This window comes from Triticum aestivum, chromosome 2A (assembly GCF_018294505.1).
Source record: "Triticum aestivum cultivar Chinese Spring chromosome 2A, IWGSC CS RefSeq v2.1, whole genome shotgun sequence".
Taxonomy (NCBI): Eukaryota; Viridiplantae; Streptophyta; class Magnoliopsida; order Poales; family Poaceae; genus Triticum; species Triticum aestivum.
Window position 1 is genome coordinate 160,373,097 of NC_057797.1, and position 14,303 is coordinate 160,387,399.

General features: G+C 44.4%; 1 protein-coding gene across 1 annotated transcript in view; it reads right to left on the minus strand.

The window, feature by feature from the left end:
- LOC123188127 (proteasome subunit alpha type-2) overlaps positions 1-3,396 on the minus strand; it is a 5,700-nt gene extending 2,304 nt beyond the window's left edge. Inside the window, exons 1-6 of the mRNA XM_044600167.1 lie at positions 3,197-3,396; positions 2,520-2,596; positions 1,560-1,624; positions 1,416-1,462; positions 601-676; positions 366-433 (exon numbers count right to left, since the gene is read on the minus strand). Coding sequence (XP_044456102.1) covers positions 366-433; positions 601-676; positions 1,416-1,462; positions 1,560-1,624; positions 2,520-2,596; positions 3,197-3,237 — 374 coding nt within the window. The 5' untranslated portion in view covers positions 3,238-3,396. The remainder of the gene's footprint in view (positions 1-365; positions 434-600; positions 677-1,415; positions 1,463-1,559; positions 1,625-2,519; positions 2,597-3,196) is intronic.
- Between the last annotated feature and the right edge of the window lie 10,907 nt (positions 3,397-14,303).

The window sequence follows — 14,303 nt, forward strand, 5'->3', positions numbered from 1 at the left end:
GTTGATATAAAGCAAATGACAAATCTAACATGTATAATTAGTATATATGGAAAATTCAATATATTTCAACTTTTTAACGTGATAGTAGGGCCCACCGGGAATCCTAGGATCCTGGACGGCAACATTACCATATCCACCAGCATATATGTGGCCCCGCAGTCATCTACTTTAAGCCACTAAATGTGAGCCGTCTGATTAGAATGATCGAACAGGCCATAGGCTTTGCTATTGGTATAACTATATACAGAAATTATCAAGCAACTTATTTTTCTAGCAATTTGGGTATAGCAAATGCATGACTGATTTTAACAATTTAACTTCATTAGTAGTATACTAAAAAAAAGGTGTAGAGCATAGTAACATACCCAGATTGAGTGAACTCCTGCATAACAGCAGCAGTCTCTCGGACAAGCTGGGTAACAGGGATGGTTTCCTGCATTTCGAAGTGAACAATAATCAGAAAATATATTTACATGGGAAATAATGACAGAACATGGGTACAGGTGACCCGCACATTATGCATAGCAATTTATTTAAATGACGTCTTTACCAAATGTGGAAGTTTTTTTTTAAGTCAAAACCAAACATTCATGAATATACCTTGTACAACCGATAATACTGCTGTGCCTGCTTCCGACTTTTTCTGACAAGAACACGAAAATCTGGACCCATCCCACTGAAAACAATGAATAGGTAAGTGCACATACATGCAACAAGCGACACTTGGGAGATTGGAAGACACACCAAATGTCAGTAACATCGTTGGAAACTGTATTGATGGAGCCACAGTGGCAAGCTCGGAGATGCAATAAACAATTGGGAAAAATGTGGTTATTCTGATTGCTTAGCTGTTGGCAGTTAGCACTACAAGTCTAGCTGTTGATCTCCAGTGTGCACTTCCTTGGTCAAGGAATGCTCTAGATTAATAACTCGCACCAGTGAGTTGACCCTTTTCACATAGTTTGCATGGTAATAACAAACAGAAATTTTATATTACCTTCTTGCACATTCATCATGTTGCCTAAAAAGGGTGGGTTATTCATGCTATCTCTAAGATACTTTACACTGATTGATCTATTAACCAGCTGGTTCCTTGCATACGCTACATGGGTATCTCAAATTTTGCCTTTTCAGGTGAAACACTCAAAGGCAGGAACCTTTCAGATAAATTGTTCAATTTATCCTTCCATATATACATACACCAGCTCATCAGTGATGGAAGTGGGAAAACATGTAGCAGCCCACACGGCAAGACTGGCTCAAACATCATTGAAACTTAAGAACATTAACCAGTATAACATTTAGTTGGGGTAGGGTAATACAGCAACAGAAGTAAATATCTTTACAATAGTTGAAATGAAATTTCTCCAAGATAGGAAATGAATTACAAAATTAAGCAACACTACAAAAAATACCTGTAGACAACTCCAATATTTGGAGTTAACGACTGAATCTTTTGCACCTAAAAATTTGCAGAAACAGATTAATTAACATTTTTTATATAACAACAAAGGATGACAAGTAGAGAAGAAATTAAAATTGGATGATGGTACACTTACAGATGTTTCGTCCACTAAAATAGAAGGCAGTTTCTTCTCGGTGGCGATAACTACACCATTGGCAGCTACAAACACGACACATATCTCAGAAAGGGAAGTGAAAGGTTGTACTTATGACCATGACCGTGTATGATAGATAGAATAGAACAGTGAAAAGACTTATAAAATACGTGCCATACCCCATACGTATGAAGCTAAAATCCATTCAGTCAATTAGTTTATAATAAAAGAAGGTAGTATATTGGTGCTAACTCATAGCTGTATAATGAATGACAGCAAACATTAAGTTTTCTCTCGTGAATAGAAAAACTTGGCAAAAAAACAAGAGATTGCCTTTTAACTTCCACAACACAAACACGACTGCTTGATATGCTGAAAAGCAAACTAACTGGTATGCTGGAAAAGTAATGTGCAATTTTTGCACCTTTTTGTCATGAATATACGGTTCTAAATCCCACAGGGCCTCGGTGAATAGACATAAGGCCAGTCTAGCAGTAAGCAAAAAAAATTGAACAACTCTTAGGTCGATATAAATCCAACTTTGCAGAGAACGTGCTCTAACAGTTTCCATGGAACATCCAAATACAAGGTGAAAAGAACTCCAAACTTTACAATGGGCATGCTACGAATTAAGTAGTTCACAGGTAACATCCAAATACTTCAGAAAATATGTCAAACCAAACATCAATTTCGCACTCATAAGCAGAATCCAGAATGTAGCATAATACAACTTTAAAATGAACATGATCTGCAAACCCGTTGAGATCAAGAAACCAGTAAGGCGTGTGTCCATCAAATGCGTTGAATTATTAACTCTAGTGGTATATCAGTCTTCGTAGACATCAATAAGTTCACCTAAAATCCCAAGTCCTATACATCACTCTCTCAAACTTAGTCTAAAATAAGCATAAGACCACTAATAGCAAAAACTAGGGGACACGATTACTGCACAGAACGCACCTTTGATGCCAAGGGAGGTTTGGCCTGATCCGACCGCTGTGAGTGCATGTTCAATCTGCACCAGCTTCCCCGATGGGCTGAACGAAATCAGGGGAAAAGTCAGATATTCATTGCACCTTTAGTGCAGATACAAATAAGCAAGTCAAGCACATTAGCTATCCAACATGGAGATGAACAACAAGCCACACTAAATATAGGTGCAGAGCAAGAAGCGATAATGCGGAGGGCCAGGAGGGAGAACCATCACGGGAGAACGATGATGCCGGTGTCTCGTTAACCCAGCTTTAGGCGAACGATCGAAATAGAAGAAAAGGAAGACGAAGCAGGAACACCCGGTGGAGACAGCACTGGAGCATAGCAACACTAGAAAACAAGGGAGCAAGGACCGGCAGCCACGACGGCGAGACAGCCTTCCACCGTTGTCCGCTGATCTGTAAGGGCCGGACCGGCCAGCGCCGGATCTGAACAGGGAAGGCGCGGGAAGCCAGCACGGAAACGCCATCGGCCGGACAGCGGGGGGGGTACCGAGGAGAGGCTTCTGGGAGAGCTCGTTCATGGAGGCGGCGCAACTTCGCCCGCCCTGGGACGGCGCGGGACGAGCACGGAGATGGCTAGCCGAGGTCGAGGAAGACAGAGAAGGGAGAAAGGCCGAGGGGAGAGAGGGAGAGAGAGCAAACCTGAAGGTGGTGAGGGAGAAGGAGTACTGGCTGTCGCCCATGGCTACCTCGTCGGCGTCTTCGGGTTGTTGTGGGAGGAGATCGGATGGAACGAACAAGGCGGCTGCTGAAGGAAAGAGAATAGAGGACCTAAACTGTAGATACACACAGAAAAAAAAGGGTAACTGTACCTGGCGAACGTTCGCTGTAAGGGGTGGCAAGCGAACAATCTTTGCTGGCGAGTAGTTGTATAAAACGAACGGCAGTTTTTAAACAAAAACTACCTTCTCGGAAAAAAACTGCCACCTCTCCCACTCTCTCACAACTAAAACTATCATGGAACCGTTCGCAAATACCACCCTCCCTGGCGAACGCCCGCCAGCTAAGGGTGTTCAAAGAAAGGAAGAGATTCAGATCTGACATTCCTCTCTCGAACTGGGAAAAACGAGTCTTTCCTTGAGTCGAACTTTGAGCGGGGTTGGCTACTTCGCTTCTTACGACCACAACTAGCAAAATACGGGCCCCCAAACATTCGAAGAGTGACCAACCATCACATAAAAAAATGATTCCACAACCAATTACCTTAAATTGAAATCATCAAATCCGTACAAAATATATGCAACATAAAAGTAGGATAAATTTGTGTTGGCGACCGTCCTTGTTGGTCCGGCCGTGTTCATGTTCACGGCCAGCTGAGCCCCTTGGAGTGAAGGTGCGGTCGCCGGCGAGGCAGTGTAGGACATGGGACACGGACCGGCTCATGGAACTCGAGGAGCCGCCGTGTCCCATGCACTACTCTCCCTTTTGAAGTCTGCAATCTGTGTGTCACTGGTGGACGTGAGATCGATGATAGACGTGGCGGGGGGTTGACGAACCCGGGGGCGTGTGAATCCGCCTCCGCGGCCTTGACCGCAAGACCTTCTGGGGCCATCCCGCTTGGTGCCTTGCACAACGGGCACACCCCGTGTCTGTAGCGTGCGACTCCGCCTCCGCGGCCATTTGCGCTCAGTGCCTTGCAGGTGGGCATGCCTCGCATCCACAGCGTGCTTCCCACACACCACGTCGGCGTTTACCTCCGGCTCAGAGCCCGACCCCACGGGGATGGCGTGCCACCGAATGGGTCATATCGGGGTTCGGGCGCCAGACGAACTACACCGCGTCCAGGGAGGCAATGGTGCATCGCCTGTCGGGCAGCCTGCCCCACGCGTGTGAGGCTGTAAGTGCATCTAGTGCCACCCCTAGTTGGTTTTGGAGTATTGACGACAAAACTAATTGAGGGACTAATGTGTTTGTGAGAATTGCAGGATAACACAGGTAGAAGTCCCTCATTGATTCAGTTTTCCTACCAGAGATGACCCCTAAAAATGTATGAAGACATTGAAGTCAAAGGTGGTATGTGAAGACATTCACCTTGAAGACTATGACAAGAGAAGACATCGCATGAAGACTATGGAGCGCGAAGACTTAGATCTTTCGTAGTTCTTTTTCTTCTTTGTTGAGTCATAGGAACCACCGTACTGTTAAGTGGGGTCCAAGAAAACCAGTCAGAATGACTAAAGTGATGCTTAACCAAAATCCTATGTCTTCGAGTGAAGACTATGAGAGCGAATCTTGTTCAGAGTTGGACAAGTCAGCTTTGCTTGTAGCCCAAGTAAAGTTGTCGTGTGTGTTTGAAATCTGACCGTTGGAACACGTGTCAGTTCCTTAGTGACCCAGGGTCATTTCGGACAAATCAGGTCGGGTTGCCTAGTGGCTATAAATAGCCCACCCCCTACAACCATAAAGGGTTGGCTGCTCAGAGTTAAAGTACGGCTTTTGTCGTTTGAGAGCAACCCACCTCGAAGCCTTTGAGAGAGAATTCCTTGAGAGGATAAAGCCCTAACCACCCAGAGCCAAAGAGTGTTAGGCATCACTTAAGTCTTCTTGTCTGTGTGATGTGAAGACTTATTACACTTGAGGACTGTGAATCCTCCAACCGGTTAGGCGTCGCGTTCTGAGCATCCAAGAGTCATTGTGAATCGCCGGTGAACGAAGTCTGTGAAGGTTTGGAAGTCTACCTTGAAGACTTACCAGAGTAATTGGGTGAGGACTGGGTGTCCTTAGCTCAAGGGGAATAAGGTGAAGACGAGGTCTTCTGAGTTGAATCTCAGCCTTCCTAACCAGACGTACAGTTGTCACAGCAACTGAAACTGGTCCAACAAATCATTGTCTTCAACGAGTCACTGGTTTCATCCTTCCCTTCCCTTTACTTACAGTTGGTTCTTGTGAAGTCATTGTACGATAGCATCACCATTCAACTTCACTAAGTGATTACGTGTACTGATTGGCTTCTCAACATCTTCCTACATGATCCTTACTGCCTAGCTGCTATTTGTCATTGTGCTTTCACTTCATTGAATACATGACTATGGTTTGCCTAGTGTAGTCTACCTTCCGCTGCATGATAATAGGTTTATTTCTATCGTTTGTCTTCGAAACTTACATGTTTTGAAGACTTTCATAAAAATCGCCTATTCACCCCCCCTCTAGTCGATCACTAGCACTTTCAATTGGTATCAGAGCAAGGTACTCCCTTGTTCTGTGTGATTCGGTTTAACCACCTGGAGTTTTAACTATGTCGACTGCAGGGATAATTAAAGTCTCCGCTGCATGCCCCGTCTTCGATGGAACTGAATATCCCTACTGGAAGAATAAGATGTGCATGCATCTTGAAGCCATTGATGTCGACCTATGGTATGTCGTCAAGAACGGCGTTCCCAAGGCTGGAGAAGGTGTCACTGCCGCTGATGTCAAGAAGTTCATTCAACTGGACTCTACTGCCAAGAATATCATCTGTGGTCATCTGATTAAAGGACAGTATGGCCGCGTGAGTGATTTGGAAACATCTAAGCTAGTCTAGGACTGGCTATCCAAGGTCAACGAAGGCGTCTCAACCCAGAGAGATCAGAGAATCAGTGTCCTTCGCAACCTCTTCAACCGCTTCAAGAGAAATGACAATGAGAATGTCCAGCTCACGTTTGATCGACTCACTGACATCAGAAATGAACTTCAAGCCCTCGGCGCTACTGAGATCACCAAGCATGAAGTCGTCAAGACACTCCTGAGATCACTTGACAGTTCGTTTGACACCCTAGCCCTGATGATTCAAGAACGTCCTGATTTCAAGACACTCGATCCGTTTGACATACTTGAGAGGCTCAACACACACGAGTTTCAGCTTTCTGAGAAAAGAGACATCTACGGTCCCAACTATGGGCGAACTCGTGCCTTGAAGGCAAAGGTTGTCTCCTCATCTGAAGAAGAATCTGACAGCAGTTCTGATGATCCTGAAGACATTGGAAGGGAGCTTGCTATGCTTGTGAAGAAGTTCCAAAAATTCACCAAGAAGGAAGGCCTCAGAAAGTCGTCACGATCAAGCTCAAGGAATGATGAAGCTTCTGCTCATGACTACAAGAAGAGAACATGTCACAAGTGCAAGAAACCTGGCCACTAAATCTCTGAGTGTCCACGGTGGGACAATGAGAACAAGAACAAGAAGAAGAGCAAGGAGTATGACTCTGACGACAAGAAGAAGAAGAAATACTCAAAATCTTCTTCCAAGTCTTCCTCCAAATCTTCATCACACAAGAAGAGCTCATCTGGCAAGGCACGTGCGTTTGTTGGCAAGGAAATGGACTCTGAGGATGAGTCTGCTTCTGAGGAGGCGGAGGTGGAGTCTGAGGAGGAGTCCGATTCTGGCATTGCAAGTCTGGCTACAGCATACGTTGCCAAGTCCATCTTCAACACTGAAGAAAATGACTTCATCACCGACACCGATGCAAATGACAAGGACTACTCCGCTCCTTCCTACTACTTCATGGCACGTGGTGCCAAGGTAAACACACGCACTACTCACTATCAAACATCTAGTGACGATGACTCTGATTATGGTTCCAAACCCAGCTACAAAACACTTGCTAAAATTGCAATTGAACAACAGAAAACCATGGAACACATTCAAAAACTATTAGACAAAAGCGATGATCTGTTAGACGCTGAAATGACTCGATCTCAGTCCTTAATTGAAGACATAAAAAATCTTCACGTTAAGTATGAGGAACTTGAAAGTCGTCATGAGACCCTCTCAACAGCTCATGAAAGGCTTTCCTATGATTATCTTCAAAGGAAGCAAGATCTTGAGAAATTGAGAGCGGCTCATGAAGATCTTCAAAAAGAAAACGAGTCACTTCGCGCCGAACAGATCAGTTCAGCTCAGGAAGGATTTGAACCACCATGTCTTAAATGCATTGAGCGTGATAACGCTACTTCTGTTGTTGAATGTTCTACTGCTGCTACTGTTGTAATATCTTCAACTGTTGATGTGGAAACTAACCCCTCTGCTGAGGACACCACTGCTATTGCTGATGAGAATGCTAGGTTGAAGACACTGCTTGAAACAGGGATGTACAAAAGTCTCAAAGGGCATCAGACACTATGTGATGTCCTCAAAAGGCAGATCCTGAACCGAAACCCTAGGAAAGAGGGTGTTGGGTTCGTAAGGAAAATGAATGCTGATGGCTCTTACTGGAAACCTGAGCAGTACCCCAAAACCACATGGGTTGCTGCAATGGAACCTTCAGCAGATCCATCCACTCTATCTGGCTTCACTTGTGCTAACCCCATTGTTATTGATGAATCCTTTGATGCAAACTATAAACTGTTTAAGAATCAGAATGGTGAAGTGTTTGCCAGGTATATTGGTACTAACTGCAGGAATGGACCGCCTATGAAGAAGATCTGGGTGCCGAAAAGGTGTTTGGAGAATCTTCTTGTGAATGTCATCATGACACCACAGGTGAAGAAGACAAACCCCAGACCACAGGCTTCATACGGTCCAAAGGCTTCATACAGACAAAGGACTCACCTGAGTCACACTAACGCAAATGTTTTGCAGGGAAGCCATACTCAGGCCTATGAATATGAGCGCGGTTCATCAAACCACCATGTTCATAAGACCAAGAACTATTCTGCTTATTCTTATGAATACTATTGTCCACCTGCAAGACTTTTTGCTAGGGCTCCAAAGCCAAAGTTCTCAGATGCTGCACTTAAACTTATTGCTTCGAAGCCACCCCTGAAGATGTGAGTGGCTAAGAAAGCTTAACTCTCTTTTGCAGGGAAAGGTCTCCAGCTGAAAACCAAAATCATCTGACACTATTGCTAGGGACCTTAAACATCTTGTAGGGCGCAAGATCAAATGCCCAAATGTTCTTACTTTGTACTTTGTTTCTGAATCGCTTGCAACTTGCCCTATCAGTCCTAATGCCGATCTAAGCTTTAATAATCCACTGGTTCGTCAAATGTTTTTGCTTCACAATTCTCTTCGTGAAGCCTATCCCCCTAACTACACTGTAGGGTACGACACCAACTGCTTTAGAATGGATTATTGATAGTGGGTGTACAAATCACATGACTGGCAAGCGAAGCCTTTTCATGGACTCAACTTTACGTCCATCAGACAAAAGTCACATCACATTTGCTAACACTGGTAAAAGCAAGGTATTGGGTCTAGGTAGAGTTGCAATCTCAAAGGATCAACACATGGATAAAGTCATGCTTGTTGAATCCCTTGGTTTCAACTTAATGTCTGTCTCAATGCTCTATGATTTAAACATGATTGTGATGTTTGGAAAATATCGTTGCCTTGTACTAATGGAATCTGACAAGTCTCTAGTGTTTGAAGGGTATCGAAAAGATGATTTGTATGTTGTAGATTTCTCAGCAGGACCACAACTTGCAGTATGTCTTCTAGCAAAAGCTTCTGAATGTTGGCTCTGGCATCGAAGGCTAGGGCATGCTGGCATGAGGAACCTCCACACCCTTGCAAGGAAGAAGCATGTCATAGGCATCGAGGGCGTCAAGTTCAAGAAGGATCACTTATGCAGTGCCTATAGGAAAAATGACGAGGGCCAAGCATCCCTCGAAGACAATCATGACAACGACTCAACCCTTCGAACTACTACACATGGATCTTTTTGGTCCCACTCATTACTCAACTCTTAATACTACTGCTTGTCTCTATGGCTTTGTCATTGTTGATGATTATTCAAAATATACTTGGGTGCATATAATCCTTTACAAGACTGAAGTGCAGGATGTCTTCAGATGCTTTGCCAATCGAGTAATGAACAACTATGGCGCCAAGATAAAGCACATCAGAAGTGACAATGGCACTGAATTCAAGAACACTGGCCTAGATACATATCTTGATACTTTGGGCATCACACACGAATTCTCAGCTCCGTACACGCCACAGCAGAATGGCGTCGTCGAACGCAAGAACAGAACACTTATTGAGATGGCTCGGACGATGCTTGATGAATACAAGACTCCAAGAAAATTCTGGCCTGAAGCCATTGACACTGCATGCCATATCATCAACCATGTTTATCTTCACAAGCTTCTGAACAAGACATCCTATGAGCTCCTTACTGGCAAGAAGCCAAATGTCAGTTACTTCAGAGTATTTGGTGCCAAGTGCTGGATCAAGGATCCACATCACACTTCAAAATTTGCACCAAAAGCACATGAGGGTTTTATGCTTAGATATGGAAAGGATTCGCACTCCTACAGAGTCTTCAATCTCTTTCATTACAAAGTGGTTGAAACAGTGGATGTGCGGTTCGATGAAACTAACGGCTCACAAAGAGAGCACTTGCCAAATGTGCTAGATGAAGTTCCATCCAGTGAATCAATCAAACTTATGGGAACTGGAGAAATCATACCTTATGAAGCTCAACCTGAAGAAGAACTTATCATCTCCGCACCTGATCAACCTGAAGACAATGCTCAGCCTGAAGACAATCCCTCTAACAATGAAAATGATCAGCAAGAGCAAAATCTTCGTCTTGTACATCCTCGTGTTGCAAATGAAGTGCAGATTGAGAGAATAATCGATAGTATCAATGCACCAGGTCCACTCACTCATTCAAGGGCAACACAGCTAGCAAGTTTCTGTGGGCACTTCGCATTCGTCTCAATAACAGAACCCAAGAAAGTTGAAGAAGCCTTCATGAAACCTGAATGGATTCAAGCTATGCAAGAATAGCTTCAACAGTTTGAGATGAATAATGTATAGGAACTGGTTAAGCATCCTGATCCTCGGAAGCACAATATAATGGGCACCAAATGGATATATCGCAACAAGCAAGATGAGAATGGTCAAGTTGTCAGAAACAAAGCTCGTCTCGTTGCTCAAGGATACACTCAAGTTGAAGGGATTGACTTCGATGAAACATTTGCTCCTGTGGCTATACTTGAAGCTATACGCATACTGCTGGCCTATGCAAATCATCATAACATAGTTCTATATCAAATGGATGTGAAGAGCGCTTTTCTCAATGGCAAGATTGAAGAAGAAGTGTATGTTGCACAACCGCCTGGCTTTGAAGATCCAAAACATCCTGACATGGTATACAAGCTCAACAAGGCACTGTATGGCCTCAAACAAGCCCCTCGGGCTTGGTATGACACACTCAAAGACTTCCTAAAGAGCAAAGGCTTCAAATCTGGTTCCCTCGACCCCACTCTCTTCACGAAGACATATGATGGTGAACTGTTTGTGTGCCAAATATATGTGGATGACATTATCTTCGGCTGCACCAATCAGAAATACAGTGAAGAGTTTGGATATATGATGCAAGAGCAATATCAGATGTCCATGATGGGTGAGCTGAAGTTCTTACTTGGTCTTCAAATACGTCAGCAACGCAACGACATCTTTATATCTCAAGAGAAGTATCTCAAAGATTGCCTGAAGAAGTTTGGTATGCAAGACTGCAAAGGCTTCACAACGCCAATGCCAGCCAAACATCATCTAGGTCCCGACGACAATGGTAAAGAGTTCGATCAAAAGGTATACCGCTCCATGATTGGTTCTTTACTTTATCTATGCGCATCTAGGCCAGATATTATGCTTAGTGTTTGCATGTGTGCTCGATTCCAAGCGGCACCAAAGGAATCGCATCACTTAGCTGTGAAGCGAATTCTTTGATATTTGGCTTACACCCCAACTCTAGGATTATGGTATCCAAAGGGCTCAGAGTTTGATCTGGTTGGATTCTCGGATGTTGATTATGCTGGTGACAAGGTGGATCGCAAGTCTACATCAGGCACATGTCATTTTCTGGGACGATCACTTGTATGTTGGTCTTCAAAGAAGAAGAACTGTGTATCTCTCTCCACTGCTGAATCTGAATACATTGCTGCTGGATCTTGCTGCGCTCAGCTTCTGTGGATGAAGCAAACACTCAAAGACTATGGCATTCATCTAAAGCAAGTGCCACTCTACTACGACAACGAAAGCGCCATCAAGATTGCCAACAACCCAGTTCAGCACTCGAAGACAAAGCACATTGAAATTCATCATCACTTTCTTAGAGATCATGTTGTGAAGGAAGATATTGATATCATACACGTCAACACTGAAGAGCAATTGGCAGATATCTTCACCAAGCCCTTGGATGAGAAGAGATTTTGCAAGTTACAGTGTGAGCTAAATATCTTGGAATCCTCAAATGTCCGGTGATCAGGCACACATCCTAACACTTGTGCATATTGATGACTTAGATGTGCAACACACGAAGTAAAGTATATCTTCAATCAATGAAGACATACACTCTAAGTGTGAATACATTAATGTGGAATTTGACTTCAAAGCGCCACGATAATTGTGCGCCGTGTCTGGGTCTAATACTTCCTATACGGTGGGTAACGCCACCACAAAATTCGTCTGTTTGAAGTGTTTACCCATGGTGTTACATTTGCTGTGTCTTCACATTTGGTTTGGCTTCAATCTCAACATGTCTTCATGATTATCTTCATTATGTTGATCATATATATATATGTACTAGTGTTCTGTCCTCTACAGCATTCACTTATAGCTATGTCTTCTTGTTGAATCTTTTGAACTAAGTGAATGTGATCGGACCCTAACCTCTCTATGCTTTCTATCTCAAACTCTATCTCTCCAAATCATATGCATTCTATTGAAACTGTCGCATGTCTTCTCTGCGTCCTTGTCAGCAGAAGATACAGAGACAAACATTAAGTCCGTTTTTAATGCTAATTCCTTCACCTGAAACCCGGAGAAGTGGGAAGGACCACCCGACAATCCAGGCGTGCGTGGGAACGTGGAACAACCTCCGATATGTTGCATGATGGCCACATGTTCTTCAGATGTGAATCGCCAGGGGCACCTGTGTAATAATGCTGTGCCGTCCCTGTCCCTATAAATACACGCCTCACCATAGTCATTATCCTTTCTTCCACTCTCACACGAACCCTAGCACCACCGCTAGCCCTCGACGACGCCGGCGACGAAGCGCTTAGCTGCCGCGACCTCTCCGACGCCGTCTTCACGCCGGCCGCGGACATCGTCTTCTCCGCCGCCGCCGTAGGTGTCCTCCGTCGCCAAGTTAGGGCACGGACGATCGAACTGCTCGGCCTCCTCTTCCACTCCGTCTAGCAATTCTTGGTGTGGTAAATAAAACTTCCTTTTACGGCCCCCTTTGATCCTATAGATTCGTCACTTTCTACCACAAGCAGTTTCTGTTCACACATGTTGGATCTATTTCATACTGCATCTCATATTATGCCTAGTATGTTCACTTATGCTTCACAAAGTAGTTAGATTCCTCACTTGTACTGATCTGTGGATTCGTACAAATCTGGAACCAACTCCTTATCTATGAGTGAATGTCTTCGCACGATGAGGTCAATGTCTTCTAAACTGATTTATCTTCAAAATCTTCTGAGAATGCATATGACCTCTTCCCCTTTCCTCACACCTTAATGCTGTCACAGGTACATGTCCGTGGGAGAATCCCTTGGTTCTCATAGTCTGCATTCATTTGCAGAATTCTTACAACATCATATAAATTCTCCCGAAGCCAATTCTTGTTTGTCCAACAAGTGAAAGCCCTTGAAGCCTTTGAACGTATTGAAGCCATTCAGTTTAAAGTTCATGGCTGCAGAGAAATCAGCAAGGAAGGGTGGCAGAAAGCGTCGAGGTGAAACATCAAGAGATCTGCCCGATGACCTCTCAGAACTGTACAAGACAGATCCAGAAGAGGATTACAATTAGCGCAAGACACGAATCCAATGGATTCGACGATATTGGGTAGAACAGTGGTTCAATATAGGTTTGCGACAAAGGAATATGCTGAGAAGAATGCCATCAAGCGACCATGGGGAGACATCCTATACACAAATCTTCAACCCAGGTCCAGAGATGAAGCCATTGAACAAGGCTTCTATCCTTGCATGGTCCGTGGACCACAGCCTGCGGATGCTGACCCATCGTCATTGCTATGGTGTCGTGACGACAATCTGTTCAAGCGCAACTTCCAGTTTGCCCAGAATTCGATGAAGCAAAACAAGAAGTCATTGGGACTAGACTTCAACCCTGGTCCCTCTGCTCCCCGTGCTGACGGCACACGTGATGGAGAACCCAATGTCATCAGTCCGTTCTACAACCTGGATGGCCTCATCACTCACATCTCAGTTCAAGGTGCCAAAGTGGATCATTCTGATGATGATGCTGACACTGATGAAGCCCCAGCTCCTACTCCAAAGCCGCAGAAGCCAAATCAGCCTAAAGCTTCAAAGCCTGCCTCAGCACCAAAAATCTCACGGGCGAAGCCACTGGCTACTGCACCTCCTAAAGACAGTGTGCAGTCTGAAGATTTGTCACGCATCTCCAAGCCCTCGAAAGTCAAGATGCCTCTGCCACACACCAGCCAAGAACTGACTGCTGCTGCTATTCTGTGCAACGATGCTATTGATCTGTCCAGTGATGAAGATCTTGCAGATGACGCTCTTGAGCAACTGATCAAGAGCAAAGAAGAAACAGAAATCTTCAACAATTTGCCTCTCTTTGACGTGGCAATCATCCACGACTTCATCGATGAGTGGTTTGACACGCCCAACCTCATCTTTGAAGACCTGCAACTTCCCATTGGCCTCAGTGTCGCCTTCCATGGCGCCATTGCTTCAGAGCTAGCTCTAGCTCAGCGCATCATCGAACTGGAGCAAAAGATTGACTTTGAGAAAGCTCAGTTCAAGAAGCATATGGCCAAGCTCAGCGTGC